The sequence below is a fragment of the Saimiri boliviensis genome, chromosome 11 (genome assembly GCF_048565385.1).
Source record: "Saimiri boliviensis isolate mSaiBol1 chromosome 11, mSaiBol1.pri, whole genome shotgun sequence".
Lineage (NCBI taxonomy): Eukaryota > Metazoa > Chordata > Mammalia > Primates > Cebidae > Saimiri > Saimiri boliviensis.
Genome location: NC_133459.1, coordinates 6890479 through 6907451, shown reverse-complemented (window position 1 = coordinate 6907451; position 16973 = coordinate 6890479). Strand labels below are relative to the sequence as shown.

The following is a 16973-nucleotide window of genomic DNA, read 5'->3' as shown; positions in this document are numbered from 1 at the left end:
TCCCACACAGTCCCTCGCTGTCCCACACCGTCCGTCACTGTCCCACACAGTCCCTCGCTGTCCCACACCGTCCGTCACTGTCCCACACAGTCCCTCGCTGTCCCACACCGTCTGTCGCTGTCCCACACCGTCCCACACTGTCCTTCACTGACCCAAAGCCCCTCACAGCCCCTCACCGTCCCACACTGTCCCACTGTCCCACACCGTCCCTCACAGTCCCTCGTTGTCCCACACCGTCCGTCACTGTCCCACACCGTCCGTCACTGTCCCACACCGTCCGTCACTGTCCCACACCGTCCCACACCGTCCTTCACTGCCCCAGACAGTCCCTCACTGTCGCACACGGCCCGTCACTGTCCCTCAGTCCCTCGCCGCCCCTCACCGGCTCCCCTCTCCCCCTCAAGGGCTTCCTCGGCCCACACGGCCAGCGACGGCCCACGGAGAGGGAAAAACACAGAATCTCGCCCGGAGCCTGAACTTGTGGGCAATCCCACGCGAGGCGCGAGGTGCCCTCAGTTCGGGCAGGAACCGCGGCCGAGGCCCGGGTGCCCGCAGGCTCCTGAGGAAAGCTCGGCGAGGACGGGCTCCCGGGCAGAGCAGCGGAGCCGCGGCCCGGGTCAGCCCCGAGACGCCGCCCCCGGAGACAAAGCCGACTCCCTGCAGCGCCGCGCTACGCCACGGCGGGCCTCGCGCAACGCCTCGGCCGCGGCATCGCCCCTTTAAGCGGCGCGCCTCCTGATTGGCTGCGGAAGGAGGCGGGGCGGGGCGCGGCGACATCACGCCCCGTGTAAACGCTATATATAGAGGCGGCGGCGGCAGCCGCGGCGACTGCGGCCCAGTGCGAGGCAGAGTGTCAGCGGCACGGCGAGCCAGCGAGAGGCGCCTGCGCGATGTCCGGGCCCCTGAGCCCGCGGCGCTGAGCCAGCCGGGACGGACATGCGCGGGAGGGCGCCGCGGGGCAGCCGCCGCTCCTCCGGGGTAAGGGGCCTGGTGCGCTGAGGGGGTGGGGAGGGCCGCGCAGCGCTGCGCTCACCCGGGCCCCCAGCACCGGGCGCGGGGATCCAGGCGGCTCTCCGACGCCAGGGCGGGGGCGTGGAGGGCGCGGGGAGGGTCGCCGCGACGCCGTCTTCCCCGGGACGGAGGGAGGGGCCGGCCTGGCGCTCGCGGGCTTCTCCTCCCCGAGGTGCGGAGGGCGGGACCCTCCTCGGCGGCGCAGCCCGGGCCTGGGGACGCCGTGAGGTGCCGGCGCCCGCCTTCTCCGCACCGGCAGTGGTCGCCGCGCGGCCCCTCGGCTGGCGGGGGCCATGCACCCGAGCGCGCGGGACACGTCCCCGCAGCCCCGGGACCGCCGAGCACGAGGGTCCTCGTCCCGCAGCCTGCGCCCGCGGGCTCGCCCGGCGGGGATGAGCGGCTTCGGGGCTGGGGACTCGTTTTTGTTTTTGTTTTTCCTTTGTAAAAATCGGGGTTGCGTTGTCGTGTTCACACCGTGTGCGGGTCAATCCCGTCCGGAAAGCTGGGGTGGGAGGCCGCCGGCGGCCCGGTGATGGCTTGCGGTGGCCGGGACCGGTTCTCGTTGGCGGTCAGCCCCGGTCCCTCTGCCGAATCTCCCAGCGGCGATGGTGCTTCCGAAATCAGTCTCTTAAAATTCGTCTGAGCTGTTCTGAACTCTTCCTTCTCTCCTGGAAACCTGATTGTTTGCTCTGAATGTCTTAGGTACCGCTCTGAATGGAATGGGGCTGCAGAATTATGTGCTCAAGACCTGAATGCTTATTGGGAATTTCGTGTGTGTATTTATATGTGTATCACAGCCCTGTACAAATTAGATGACTCCTTAACCATGAATGGTGCTGTATTGGTGCTTGCTAAGTCTTTATTAGGATTTCATCATTGCATGAAAGAAACCAGTCTCTTAGCTGATAAAAATATGAATAGCTTGTTAGTCATAAACTTAAGTCAGTCAGAATGGAGACTGTAGCTTTAAAAGAGATGTGTCGGTGACTTGAGGTACACCTGCAACACAGGTAGGGCAAGACTGGTTTCTAGGCAACTGTCAGGGGTGAAGAAAGGTGAGGTTAAAATGCCCTTTTTTTCCCTTCCAGAACAAATGTTTGGCCTTTTAAATGTGTAAGAATGTAATGGGTGCAAATTTGTTGAGACTTGAACATCCAAGTTCAACGTACCTATTTTTTTTAGCTGCATTTCCTTGCTGACTTTTCTGTAATTACAATATACACGCTTAAGTGAAATTTTACTTGAACAGGGACCAAAGACAGACTAGGTACCTGTATCAGCAGCTAACCGAATTCTGCAAAGACCGAAATAAAAGAAGCTGGTTTCTTGTTAACATGCTGGCTATAATTGGTTACCAATATGTTATCAAGCAAGCTCTTTTCCAGATATTAGCAAGTTTGGAGAAAAATACAGAGGATTTAGCCTGGACTTCAGAAACTATTTTTCATTCCCTTCACTCTAAGCAGAGGTTTATTTTCACCTTCGTGTTCCAGTGGACAGTGGATAATAAGTGATAGAGGTCTTGGACTAAGGATTTTATAACCTGACAGATATATTCGATTGTAAACTCCTTAAGGGTAGGCGCTTTGCCTTGTGTAGCTTCTGTCTTATGCACCCTTGCATAGTTGATGTTGATAAATAATTGCATGAAAGCATGTTTTACCTTTCAAGGCTCAGCAGGATTGGACCAGTCAATGATAAGGGTTGGAAAGGAAATCTGTTTAATTTTTTTATGGCTGTTATTATCAAATGTCTGAGTTATTCATATTTTTGACAGGTAAAACTGTTGTTTCAATCGTCGATTTTTCCTACTTGCAGTTCACAATAAATACTGGTCAGTCTTTGTAAGATTTAATTATGCTTGAGTTTTTGTATGAAAGTAACTCTTGACTGCCGTTGCTTCTTAAAAGTTGAGCTAGATAATAGTTCCTTTCTACTAAAACTAATGGTAGCTTTTCAAAGCAATTTGCCTAAATTACAGGTACAATCTAACATGCTTGAAACTGACCTGATTGTCTGCATACCATCAGATTGCTTTAGAAAGGAGCAGAGGAGGGAGAAGGAGGTGCCAAGGGTAATTCCAGGAATTTGAATGGCATAGGCTCCCTCTACCAGAGAAACAACTCTGCTTTTAATTTAAATAAATTTGAATTGATACTTCATCATCTGGATACATTTAGCATCCTTTGCAGGTGTCTGGCTTTATAAAAGCTAATGAATAACTCCCTACATAAATGCAGTTCACTTCTGGTATTCTGCCATTGTTCACACAGCATAAACACATGCTTTGTAAAGGTAGATGAGGCGAATGAGTTTGAGGGTCCTAAATGTAAGTTACTAGCTTAACAGAATTCGTTTTAAGGTAGGGAAAAGTTAGTGAGGGGTTCAGATTTCAGAAGGTGGTGGGGAGGATTCTGAGATTTGAAGTCTTTGTTGATACTGTAGTCAAACTCCTCACACCAGAAAATTGGGCAATATTTCAAAAAGACCACTCTTCCAGGACTCAATGAATGTGTCTTTAAAATGTGGGGCTTTTGGCCAGGCTCAGTGGCTCACGCCTATAATCTCAGCACTTTGGGAGGCTAAGGTGGGCAGATGGCTTGAACCCAGGAGTATGAGACCAACCTGGGCAACATGGTGAAACCCCATCTCTACAAAAAAACACAAAAATTATCTGAGCATGGTGGCACATGCCTGTAGTCCCAGCTACTCAGAAGGCTGAGGTGAGAGGATTGCTTGAGCCTGGGAGAAAAAGGTTGCAGTGAGCCAAGACCACACCACTGCACTACAGCCTTCATGACAGAGTGAGACCCAGTATTAAAAAAAAAAAAAAAAAGGTAGGGCATGGTGGCTCACACCTGTAATCCCACTTTGGGAGGCCAAGGCATTTGGATCAGAAGGTCAGGAGATTGAGACCATCCTGGCCAACATGGTGAAACACCATCTATACTAAAAATACAAAAATTAGCCAGGTGTGGTTCCCCACACCTGTAATCCCACTTAGGAGGCTGAGGCATCAGAATAGTTTGAACTAGGGAGTCAGAGGTTGCAGTGAGCTGAGATCATGCCACTGTACTCCAGCCTGGTGACAGAGGGAGACTCCATCTCAAAAAAAAAAATAAAAATAAAAATAAAAATAAAAAAATGTGGCGCTTTGGCTACAAAAATGGAGGTCTTTTCAGCTTGGAAACAATAGGAAGATAAGAATTAGAAAACATTGTCCAGAAGCTCTCATTCAGTACCCCAGATGGGAAACTGGACTCATCACAGATTGTTTTTTAAACAACTATTTGCTCAGTAGAATTGTCTTCTGACTCTTATCAGGGATGCCTCTTTTTCAGCCTGTAGATTTCCATTGTAAAAGTCACCTACTCAGGCCTTCTCAAACCACCTGTGTAAATACGGTCTCCTCTACCTCCTTATCCTGTTGCTGTACCCGCTTGTTTCCTTGGAAGGTATGGCCATCCACAATTGTTTGCTTGCTTGTTTATTCTCTTCCTCCTTCATTAGATGGAAGGCTTCTTCAGGCAGGAGCCGTATCTCTTTCTCACCTCGCATGGTATCTAAGTCAGAATAAGCATTTGATAAATATTCGGGAAAAGAATTAATCCTTGCCCTCTAAGAATTTTTGAGCCGAATGAGCATTATGAGTTGAGTGTCTGTTCCTGTCTCTGCTATTGACTTGCAGTTAGGCCTTCATTCAGCATTTAACTTAGCAGCCCTTCGCTTCAGTTTCTCCCATTTATAAACAAGAATGTTACAAGGAGAAACGAGGTTGTTACCTAAAATGAAGATACTATAGAGCAGAGAGGTAGTGAAAGTGTGGGGAAAATGCTGAATTATATGACAGAAGAGCCATTATAGCCTTATTGCTTATAGCAAGATATTTAACCTCACTTGGTTTCCTCATCTGCAAAATGGAGATTATAATCCCTGCCTCTTCTTACAGGGATGTTGTGAGGATCAAGTGAGATAATGTGTAAGAAGGTGCTTTGTAACTTGTAGAGTGCTTTACAAATATAAGGTATTCTATTATTAAATTCCGGATTTTACAATACAGTGTGATTATAATGCCATCACTGGGATCCATGCTGTGAAAGAGTATTAAAAAGAGGCCCCTTGGGTATATGTAGTAACCCCTTATTACAAGTAAAAACAGACTTGTGTAGTATCAAATACCGTGTTGTAAAGGGTTCTGTTGTGGTGGGGCTTCAATGTATTGTTAAAGATGGAGGGCTTCAAAATAATTGTTTGAAGTGGTCATAGAATGTTAAATTAATGCCTTAACCCACCCATTTTATAGGATACATAGGCCAGAGCTACAATTAATAACATTTAATAGAAGAATTTAAGGGAGCTGAAGTAAAACAGGAACTTTAATAGGCTATGAGAAAAACTACTACCAGTAAATCCAAAAAAGAAAGCATCTGTGCTACCCTTAAAAGTTGAGCATTCTACTCAGTAAGATCCTATTTCACCAGTTTAAAAAGCTCTAGGGACTGGAAGAGGCAGTGTGGGGTGTTGGTGAAGGGCCTGGACACTGAAGCTGGGCTGTCTGGTTGAAGTCCTGGCCCCATCGCTCACCAGGTTTGACCTTGAGCAAGTTCTTTGACTCTGCCTCAAGTAGCTGAGAGTAATAATAGTAGCCCACCTTATGGCATTGTAGAGAGGATGAAATAAGTTAATAGACATAAAGCACTTAGAACAATGCTTGCCTGGCAGTTGTAGGTCCAGTGAATGTTAGTTATTATTAATGGTTTTATATTAATTGTAACAATCTAGAGTTACCCATTGGATGACTTAAATGCTTGTTAAATAAATTTGAAGTTTTAAAGACTTACGTCCCATCATTAGACCATTATGCTCATTGTCTTTGGACTAGAATTCGCTTTCATAATAAGAAATAATCTATTGTGCAGATGTCAAAAAGAAATAATATTTTTCTCCCCTGTGTGAGTATATGTAGGTACGGCTTGTGCTACTCTGTAGGAAAAATACAAAGGACAAAAGAACATATATCCCTGCTCCTACTTTTCCGCTGTCGCACTCAAACTGTGTAGGAGGCTTAAGTGAGTCAAAAGACTGGATTATGGTAGTTGAGGGAATGGGTTTTTTGTTAGCTTACCATTTCTTAAAATACTTGGCTAGAAAGCATTTTGAATTATTGAATAAATTATGTCATTTATTTTGTATTTGACAGTTTGAAGATAAATTATTTTCTCTGTTGCCTCTACTTCACCACCTATAAATGGCCCATTATGTTCTGGACATGTTTAAGAGCCTCTGAGGAATGGAGTGGCAAACACAGACACAAACGTTCATCTTTACCACATTGAGCCACATTTAATATTTACTGAAGCCATCAGGATTTTCTTGAATTCATGCAGGCGTATTTTAATTACATTAAAATATGATATTATTTTAAAAGTCATCTGTTTTTAATTTAAAGGCTATTTATGCTTGCGATGGTAGCAGAGTGCAACTAAAAAAGTTTTCTAAACTTACCTCCCTCCTTCTTTTCCTACCCCTCAATCATAGGCTATTAAAATGAAATCTGGGCCAGGCACAGTGGCTCACGCCAGTAATCCCAACACTTTGGCAAGCCAAGGCAGGCAGATCACCTGAGGTTTGGAGTTCGAGACCAGCCTGACCAATATGGAGAAACCCTGTCTCTACTAAAAATACAAAAAGTAGCTGGGCGTAGTGGCAGGCACCTGTAGACTCAGATACTCGGGAGGCTGAGGCAGGACAATTGCTTGAACCTGGGAAGCTGAAGTTGTGGTGAGCTGAGATCGCGCCATTGCACTGCAGCCTGGGTGGCAAGAGCGAGACTTAATTTGAAAAAAACAAAAAAACAAAAAAAAACAAACAAAAAAAAAAACGTGGCGGGGGGTGATATTTTTGGGTGGATATTTTTTTTTAATGTTCTCATAGGTGATTATTTTAGACTTTTTTTTAAGTAAACAAACATGCAGAGATTGATATATTTTGGGAAGATCTAAAATTATGGAGTTTGTCAATGTTCTTAAATCAGTTTCTTTTTATCAGTTTGCCTCTAAATGTAGTTACCTTATTATCTTCCCTGGTTATGGAAGTACTTAATGTAGGTAATTCTTAAATGGAACTGAAAAGACCATTTATCACCCTGAATAAACAGAAATCAGGTTCTAGAACCAGATTGAAAGGAGGAAATTACATCACACACTTAAATAAGGAAGCACTGGGCAGAACTGGATGAGTTGTATGACAAAAATGTGCCCCTCCTCCTCCCATGAATGGCTTCTGAGATTATTAATGAGATCTGGTGGCAAGGTAAGCATATCTAGGTTACTGCCTTAAGGTAGCGTACGTTCCTTTTTTTTTTTTTTTTTTTTTTTTTTTTAAACAGTTTCAAAGAGACTATCCTCAAGCTAAAGGCATGTGATTTCACCTTAATGAAGAAAGTGCAGTGTGCTTTTTGGTGTCACTTAGAAAAATGAAAGTGACCTTACATTTAGCAGCAAAAACACAGCCTAGAAGGAACAGTGTTTTAAGAGAAGGTAAAACACTGTTTTCACAAAGTACCCCTACCAATTGCTTCACTTCAATAAACTGTAACAGAAACCGGTTTAGAAAGCTACACTGTTAACCACTGAAGCTTATAATTTTTACTCTGTCTACAAACTGTCTACTTTGAATTCTGGAATGAATTTAATAAAAATTCCTTCCTGTTACATATCGTAGACTTGTTATATTATTATTGGGCAGTCGCCTCACTCCAGCACACATTAGGTATATCCTTTATAAATCTGCTTTTTCCCTGAGCTCTTCACTGACCCACAGTGTATGTGAATCTTTTGTGTAATCATTATTTAAAAATGAGATGGGTATTTTCTCAGTATCCATTTAGTAAATAATAGACATGAATGACGCCAAGATCTACAAGGAGAAAGCATAAATGAGACATCAGTTCTGTCCTAGATGATTTGAAGGGTGGAAGGGGAAGTGGGGCCCAGAACAGAGAGCTGCTGCTCTGGTGTTTCATAAAAGGGAGTGGCTTCGTTGAGAAGGTAGGGTAGAGTTGACCTTAAAGGATAAATCAAATTCTAACAGAGATTTGGGGAAAATCAAAAAGAGCTTGAAGATATAGATTAGGTTTTTTTTTTTTTTTTTGAGACGGAGTTTCGCTCTTGTTACCCAGGTTGGAGTGCAATGGCGCGATCTCGGCTCACCGCAACCTCCGCCTCCTGGGTTCAGGCAATTCTCCTGTCTCAGCCTCCTGAGTAGCTGGGATTACAGGCACGCACCACTATGCCCAGCTAATTTTTTGTATTTTTAGTAGAGACGGGGTTTCACCATGTTGACCAGGATGGTCTCGATCTCTTGACCTCGTGATCCACCCGCCTCGGCCTCCCAAAGTGCTGGGATTACAGGCTTGAGCCACCGCGCCCGGCCATTAGATTAGGTTTATATTGTGGAGGCCTTAAGTGCCAGGCTGAGGAGGTTTTACTTAGGAAACTGAAGTTTCTTAGCAGATCTTAGTTTGAGCTGTTGTTGAGGGGTATTGACCTGGTACTGGTGTGTAGAATAGGTTGCATATTTCCATACCCCAGGAAGAATGATGCCTGTGGATGGAAGGCTATTGAGAAACCAGGTAAAAGTAGTGTGGAAGTTGGCAATTGAATGTACATGGCGTCAGGTTAAAAATGGTGCCTGAAGAAAGAGGTAAGATCCTCTTAGATCCTGAACTGGTTTGGGGAGGGGATGGACTACGAAGTGAAAGGAGGAGTTTGGTTTGTAGAGTTTGAGATGCCAGAGGGCCATCCAAGTGGAAAGATAATCACCAGACAATAGGAAATGCAAAGCCGAAGCTTGAGCCAGGCTGGAGTCATTGATTCAAGAGCTATGAGTTGAAGCTATACACGTGGATTAATAAAAGGATAACCTCAAGAAACAAATGATTTTAGGGTTACATTTTTCCCTTGAATTTGAAAAAGAATCAAGTTACATTAACAGAAAAAGATGGTTCACATCTGAAATTTGGTATTTCACTGCATTTTAGACCCACTAAAAAGGCTAGAAATAGTTCATGAGCTTTGGAAAAGTGACGCCTGCGGTTGTTTGGATCCTCGTCTAAACCGTGCTGCCTGGATGCACATTCGCTTTCCTGTTTTTCGCTTCCATAACATAATGCCATCTTGTACTTTTAGATACTGATTTTCCCATATAGGTACATGTTTGCAGTTTTCCTAATGAGTTGCAAGACAGATAAAATGTGAACAACTGCAGCATTAAATTTCACTTGGGAAGATTTTGTTTCTTTTTAGCTTGAGGTTGGTAAAATTGATTGATTTCCACTCCTCCCTCCCCAATCCCTTTCATTTGCACTGAATACTGGAAGGTTTTTAGAAAGATAGAAAAAGAGTTTCAGGTGGTTTCATACCCTCAGTTTACAATCTGAGGAACATTTTTTAAAAAGCTTGCTTCCAAACCTGTAGCACATTGCCCTTGTTGAGTCTAGAGTTTAAAGTTATTTTCCAAAAGAAGAGAACATGGCAGTTATATTGCCCCCCTCATCTCCCATGCTAGCAAGTAGGAAGTTCGGACAGTTTCATAACATGGCCCATTCACAATTCCCCATTGAAATTTAGAGGCAGGTCACCTTCTATGAATACACAAAGACACTATTGTGGTCAGAAGTGAGCTGGCTTAGTGAACACAATTCTTTTTATACTAAAAAAATTTTTTTCTTAAGAAAGCTAACAAGTAGGTGATAGAAACAATGAATAAAAAACAACTTTTTCTAGAACATGTAAATAATTTTAAGTGACCACTGAAATGTAAGTTTAGAATTCCAAGGCAATTTCTGCAGAGGCGATAGTTACACAATCATTCTGTTGAAAGCTAAGATTTAGATGGCATTAGGAGGCTGACACACAGTGATTACTAGTAGTACTTGTTGGCTGGCAGACAGGTGGGGGTTGGGCCTTCAGAATCCCCTGCAGCGTTTTCCTGTAATCTGGATGAGCGATCTTCAAACGTGTGCTTTCAAACTACTTAAATACCATATTCTTCTTCCTATCTCGCCTTTCGGTTTTATATTACCACAGATACTTTCCTCTTAGTCTTGCCAGTGCTTGTAGAATGCTTAGAAAAAGTTCGAGAAACCACTGGGCTAAGTACACAGAGGGAGAGGCTAGCAATATTTTTAAATTGGTTTTTAAATTTTTTATAGCTTGATGGTAGATAACACGGTTGCTTCATTTCAGTAATCTGAAAACCAGTCCTCAAAAGACCTCCCAATAATTTAGAATTCTTAAATGACAGAATGTTTTCTTTTATCATATATTTGAGAGATTGATTTAAAGAAAAATAATCCTTGACTATCTGAAATAATATTTTAACTCTATCATAAAACCTCTGCCTGGTGTATCAGAACAACTGACTGTGGAAGGGTAAAATGCAGAGAACCAGGCATTGGATCCATCCTTCTCTATGTTACGGAAATCTTTAACCTGTAGAACCTTACTATCACTGTGTTCCTTTTTAATGTGAAAATATTAATAAACACTTGCAGAGTATTTTAAAAATGTTTTTAGCTTTAAAAAAATAAAAAACCTTCTGCCTTACACAATGTGTATATTGAGTTGATACTGATTATGATAATTAGATGGTATTATACAATCATTCATTCAACAAACATTCACTTACTGAGCACCTACTAATGTTCCAGGTACTGATTATTAAAAGGTGATTGAGACACAGCCTCTGTCCTGAGCTTACAGTCTAGTGGGAGGTGACAGATTTGTAAATAATAGATTGGAAGTTGCTGAGCAATTAAAAAAAAAAAAAAAAAACACCACAAAAAACCTGTGTACCTCTCACCCCAGCAAATGTGTCATAGTCATGTTCAGTCCCTTGCAGTGCCCAGCACTCAGTAGGTGTGCAGATACTATTTGTACGAATCCCTTACTAATATTTAGTGAGAGAATGAGAATTGTTATAGTGTGTATATGTACATGCCCCAAAAGGGGTCAGTGTTATACAGATGGTTGACAAATAATGTCCTGGTGCCTAAGGAAAAAACCCTAAACAAGTAAACTTGGCTATCTGAAGACAGCAGAGGCTGATGCTGATTAACCCTTATATAACAAATAATCAAAAGGGCAAGTGAAAAAGGGGCCATAGAGACTCCAGACATGTAACATCTGATAAGGGGGTTAGGGGTCCTAAAGTCGAGGAACTGCTAATTTAAGAAAAATGTACTTAGCCTTTGTTATCCATGCCTTGCAGCTAAGCAAGTTATGAGTTACTGGGCATTTCACAAAGGAGAATGTAAAGAATGTGCCTTTCAGTTTGTCTTTAAAAGGGAGGGAGGAAGCTCTCCCAGGCTTCCACTGAAGCTAGTAATCTTGCAGAACTTGATTTTTACAGGATAATGGAAATTAGTATCTTCATCCATTACTATTTGTTGCTTGAACAAGTAGTAACTGGATAATTTGTCTTCCTTTGGCCAACCCTGAAATACAAAATCCAAATAAATGCTAGACCCTAGGGTAGTCAGGTGCCAATACTGTAGCAACTCTTGCTTAATTCCAGCATTGGGTTTTAGTGAATATTAGTTCTGCAGCATAAAATACAGTGGTTTTTTAAATTACTTTTTTAGCTTGGGAAAAATTAGCAGGATTCCCTGGTGCTTCATGCCTGGTGCAGCTGTAGCTTAGAAGGTTGGTTTAAGAGGTTAGGGGAGGGTCTGTGTGCATTGGCAAGCGAATGTGATGTGTTGTGCAACTATCAGGCTCTGCAGTAGGAGGTCTGCGTTTGCTGGCAATAGATTATTTCTTATTTCACTCAAACATTTCATGTCTTTTGGATTCACATTTACACAAAAATTAATTTTAGTGTTTACCTTTAAGTACCCTTATGAGATGCAAGAATTAAGTGAAAGTCCACAACTAATTTTTTCTATTCAGCATCCCCCCAAATTCTCTCATATTAGCTTTGCTGTAATAGACTGTCCTAATGGAGGCGTTTCTGAATTGTTCTCTTTATTCTCTCATCTCTTCTACCTCCCCTAGGGAATGAAAGCTACTGGTTGATTTTTAAATGCCTGGGCCTCACCGGTTTGGAGATGTCCCAGAATAAGGCACAATGTCAACAGCAGGAATTGCTGCTCAGGAGATCAGAGTCCCATTAAAAACTGGATTTCTGCATAATGGCCGAGCCATGGGGAATATGAGGAAGACCTGCTGGAGCAGTCGCAGTGAGTTTACAAAGTAAGTAGAGGATGTCATGCTGCTGTAATGTAGATGAATGTGCGGTACTGAAATCAGAGAGGCTGTGATTGCTCTTTGTGACCAAGGTATCTTCCTCCTTTCAGCACCTTTTTAAATATTGATCCCATAACCATGGCCTATGATCTGAACCCTTCTGCTCAGGAGCGCCTAATACCATTTGGTATGTATTCTGAAAATCTGATCACGGTAAGAATTTGAGAACTGTCTGGATTCAGGTTAGTTTGTGCTCCAGCATTATTTTTTTAAATGAGGAAACCTGAATTATTTCCAGCAACAGCCTGACCCCTAGTGGCAACAGATTCAGAAGATAACTGTGTTTTTCTTAAGCTGTTGTACTCTGCCTCCATCCCGGGTCACTGATTCCTAAGTAGGACTGTATGTGAACATGTGATCTTCTAAAATCAAGAATCAGTTCTCATTTCAGCAATGATGCATACTTTACTTCATGAAACCTTAGACAAGACCTCCCACCTTTCTTACTAGTATTGAATGCATGTTTGACAGTAATATATGAAAACAGTATAAATATTCCTCAAAACTTAGAAAATAATCTGTTTAATGTGAGTATTATGTTCCTTGTATCTTTGTCAAGAGCTGCGTGTGACTTGAACACATTGCAGGCAAGTCCATTCACTCACGAATGATGATGTGCTAGCAGTAACAACTTGGTCTTATCTCACTGGTACCCTGCGTGCCTAGTATTGTCACATGTCTTCAGTGGCAAGGCTTGTATGGTATCATGTAAATTATATGCTGTTCGTCTTCCGCGAATTTTGCACACGTCACAAAACTTGCCTGTGATGTGTGGGTGTGCATTGTGCACCTGTCCAAGGGCGATAGAAGAGATAGTTTGCTCTTTGAACCACACCATGTGCAGTAACAATCTTCTGGTCTCTAATTACACCTCTGGTGGTTGCATGGCTGTTTTCAGGGTGACAGCAGTCAGGTGTTTCACTCACAGTTGAGGAAGAAAGCTGTGGAAGCATAGTAGCTGGGGCACTCTCCTCCTCACACAGGTGGAGAGAGGATTGTGGATCTTTCCTTAACATCTCTTGTTCATTCTAGGGCACACTTCCAGATCTGCTCCGATGAATGGCCACTGCTTTGCAGAAAACGGTCCATCTCAAAAGACCAGCTTGCCCCCTCTTCTTATTCCCCCAAGTGAAAACTTCGGACTACATGAAGAGGATCAAGTTGTATGTGGTTTTAAGAAACTCACAGTGAATGGGGTTTGTGTTTCCACTCCTCCACTGACACCCATCAAAAACTCCTCTTCCCTTTTCCCCTGTGCCCCGCTTTGTGAACGGGGTTCTCGGCCTCTTCCACCGTTGCCAATCTCCGAATCCCTCTCTCTGGATGACACGGACTGCGAGGTGGAATTCCTAACTAGCTCAGATACAGACTTCCTTTTAGAAGACTCTACACTTTCTGATTTCAAATATGATGTTCCTGGCAGGCGAAGCTTCCGTGGGTGTGGACAAATTAACTATGCATATTTTGATACCCCAGCTGTTTCTGCAGCAGACCTCAGCTACATGTCTGACCAAAATGGAGGTGTGCCAGATCTGAATCCTCCTCCACCTCAGACCCACCGAAGATTAAGAAGGTCTCATTCGGGACCAGCTGGCTCCTTTAACAAGCCAGCCATAAGGATATCCAGCTGTTGCATACACAGAGCTTCTCCTAACTCCGATGAAGACAAACCTGAGGTTCCCCCCAGAGTTCCCATACCTCCTAGGCCGCTAAAGCCAGACTATAGAAGATGGTCAGCAGAAGTTACTTCGAGCACCTATAGTGATGAAGACAGGCCTCCCAAAGTACCGCCAAGAGAACCTTTGTCACCAAGTAACTCGCGCACACCGAGTCCCAAAAGCCTCCCATCTTACCTCAATGGGGTCATGCCCCCAACACAGAGCTTTGCCCCTGATCCCAAGTATGTCAGCAGCAAAGCCCTGCAGAGACAGAACAGCGAAGGATCTGCCAATAAGGTTCCTTGCATTCTGCCCATTATTGAGAATGGGAAGAAGGTTAGTTCAACACATTATTACCTACTACCTGAGCGGCCACCATACCTGGACAAATATGAAAAATTTTTTAGGGAAGCAGAAGAAACAAATGCAGGTGCCCAAATCCAGCCATTACCTGCTGACTGCAGTATAGCTTCAGCCACAGAGAAGCCAGACTCAAAAACAAAAATGGATCTGGGGGGCCACGTGAAGCGTAAACATTTCTCCTATGTGGTTTCTCCTTAGACCTTGGGGTCATGGTTCAGCAGAGGTTACATAGGAGCAAATGGTTCTCAGTTTTCTATTTTGATTGAAGTTCACAGAAAAATCCCTTAAATTGCAAAATAGTTGAACTCTGTCTTAATGTGGAAGGTTTAGAGCAGTTGTGAGATGCTATTATGCTGAGAAACCCTGATTTTGTTAGCATTGGAAAAATTCTTTCAAGTCTATAATTTAAAGATGTGATGGTGGGGAGGGGAGGATGGGAAAGCTTTTTATATACGCATACGTGACATACCTATATATAAACTCGCAGTATAACCATAGACCATAGCTGCAGGTTAACCCATCAGTTACTATCTTAGAGTAATATACATTCAGAATAGTAAACTCAAGGGGGAGAAAGGAGTCCTGATAGACTGAATATTGAGCAAATGGAAGACAATACAGTATTGTTTAGATCAGAATCATTAAAAAAAATTTTTGTTTAATAAGTTTGAAGATTTCTGGCTTTTAGGCCTGTTCTATTTTGTTTCATTTATTTTTGCAGGCAGTCTTTTCCATGGAGGGCAGGGTATCCATTCTTTACCGTGGGTGTACCTACCTAGGTGAAAAATCACCCCAAGGCCTCGTACTTCCAGGTTTCATGTTGCATCTTGTTGAGGGAGGGAGAGCAGCTTACTTGGCAACCATATTGTCACCTGTACATGTCATACATCTTGAAAAATAAAACGATAATAGAACTAGTGACTAATTTTCCCTTACAGCTCCACCCACTGAAGTGGCTCGTCATAGTGTGGGCCCTATTAGAGACAGTACGTTAGATTCAAATGGAAAAGTATACTAGATGCCAGTGTTTAGGATGTCAGTTTTACAAAATAATGAAGCAATTAGCTATGTGATTGAGAGTTATTGTTTGGGGATGTGTGTTGTGGTTTTGCTTTTGTTTTTTTAGACTGTATTAATAAACAAATACAACACAAGCTGGCCTTGTGTTGCTGGTTCCTATTCAGTATTTCCTGGGGATTGTTTGCTTTTTAAGTAAAACACTTCTGACCAATAGCTCAGTATGTCTGAATTCCAGAGGTCACATCAGCATCTTTCTGCTTTGAAAACTCTCACAGCTGGCTGCTTCACTCAGATGCAGTGAGACATAGAGTTTGTGTTCCTATTTTCACATCCTTCAATGTATTTATCTTGAATAGATAAGCACAGAAGAGAAGGTGCTCACTAACAGAGGTACATTACTGCAATGTTCTCTTTAACAGTTAAGCTGTTTACAGTTTCAACTGCTGAATATTATTTGAGCTATTTAAAGCTTATTATATTTTAGTATGAACTAAATGAAGGTTAAAACATGCTTAAGAAAAATGCACTGATTTCTGCATTATGTGTACAGTATTGGACAAAGGATTTTATTCATTTTGTTGCATTATTTTGAATATTGTCTTTTCATTTTAATAAAGTTAAAATACTTATTTATGACACCATTAGTAATGTTTCTTGCCTAAACTCTTATAAAGTGTATGAAGCAATTTGACAGCATTATTTTTAAGCACAAGAGAAGATTCTTTGAAGTTTAATGATTTCTTGAAACTCTTTAAAATGAAAAATAATTTGTGCAATCTTTTTCACATATTATGAAAGTATATAGTGGAAGTGAGCTGTTTGTGTTTACCTTTTAACTGAAAGAGAGCTGGATTCTGGGGTTACTATCAAAACCATGACATTGTGGGGTGGGAGTCCACATCAAGGGGAATGTGACAGAAGAAACCAGTTCTGACGTGTAGACTTGATTTGACTCATGCTGAGTTTTAGGACTAGGTCCTGGTGACTCTGGGCCCTTTGGAAGGTTTACTTCTTGCTGCTTTGAGGACACCCAAGGAATCTGTGCCTGCCTTGGCCTGTCACAGAGATGGCAAGTCCACAGTGGACAAATGGGAGCCTGGCAGCCTTTGGATGGAGGCAGCGGCTGGAGTGCTGTTTGTGAGCTCAGTCCCGTGTCACCTAGCCCTGTGCCTGGTTCTCCTTACTGTCCTCTGCAGGCTCCTTTATCCTGTATCCTGTATCCCCTGGGAGAGGGTGGGCGCCTTCCACGACCTTCCCCAGGCACCTGCACTGTCTGGCTGCTCTCCAGAGTGAAGAGTGAGGGCTCAGATTATCTCTAATTCTGTGTGAGGCCGATTATTTAAAATCCCCATACCTTAGTTTTCTCATTGGTAAAATGGGTGGAGAGGTGGGAATTACTCTGACAACTGTATATAAACCATATTATCTGGTACATAGGACCCCATACATGAGAACCGTTTTTGTCATCTAAAGGCATTTTATAGATGAAGACGCAGGCTTGGGACATTGAGTCAACAGACATTTGTTAAATCCCAGCCCCAGGCTGGATCCTGTGAAAACACATCCCCTTCCCTTATGGAATTTAAAGCAGATCATGTAATTATGATTACAT

The 16973-nt window shown here is 43.0% G+C and overlaps 1 protein-coding gene across 2 annotated transcripts; it reads left to right on the top strand.

The window, feature by feature from the left end:
- The first annotated feature begins 826 nt into the window (after positions 1-826).
- On the top strand, positions 827-15997 carry ERRFI1 (ERBB receptor feedback inhibitor 1). 2 transcript variants are annotated; one of them, XM_039474011.2, is made up of 4 exons: positions 827-978; positions 12069-12266; positions 12371-12447; positions 13353-15997. In XM_039474011.2, exons 2-4 carry the CDS (start codon positions 12142-12144, stop codon positions 14537-14539), a joined length of 1389 nt encoding a protein of 462 aa, XP_039329945.1. In that variant the 5' UTR covers positions 827-978; positions 12069-12141; the 3' UTR covers positions 14540-15997. The 2 variants fall into 2 exon arrangements, with proteins under 2 accessions (XP_039329945.1, XP_074236107.1); XM_074380006.1 differs by lacking the exon at positions 827-978 and having other exon boundaries at positions 1342-12266.
- The last annotated feature ends 976 nt before the right edge of the window (positions 15998-16973 follow it).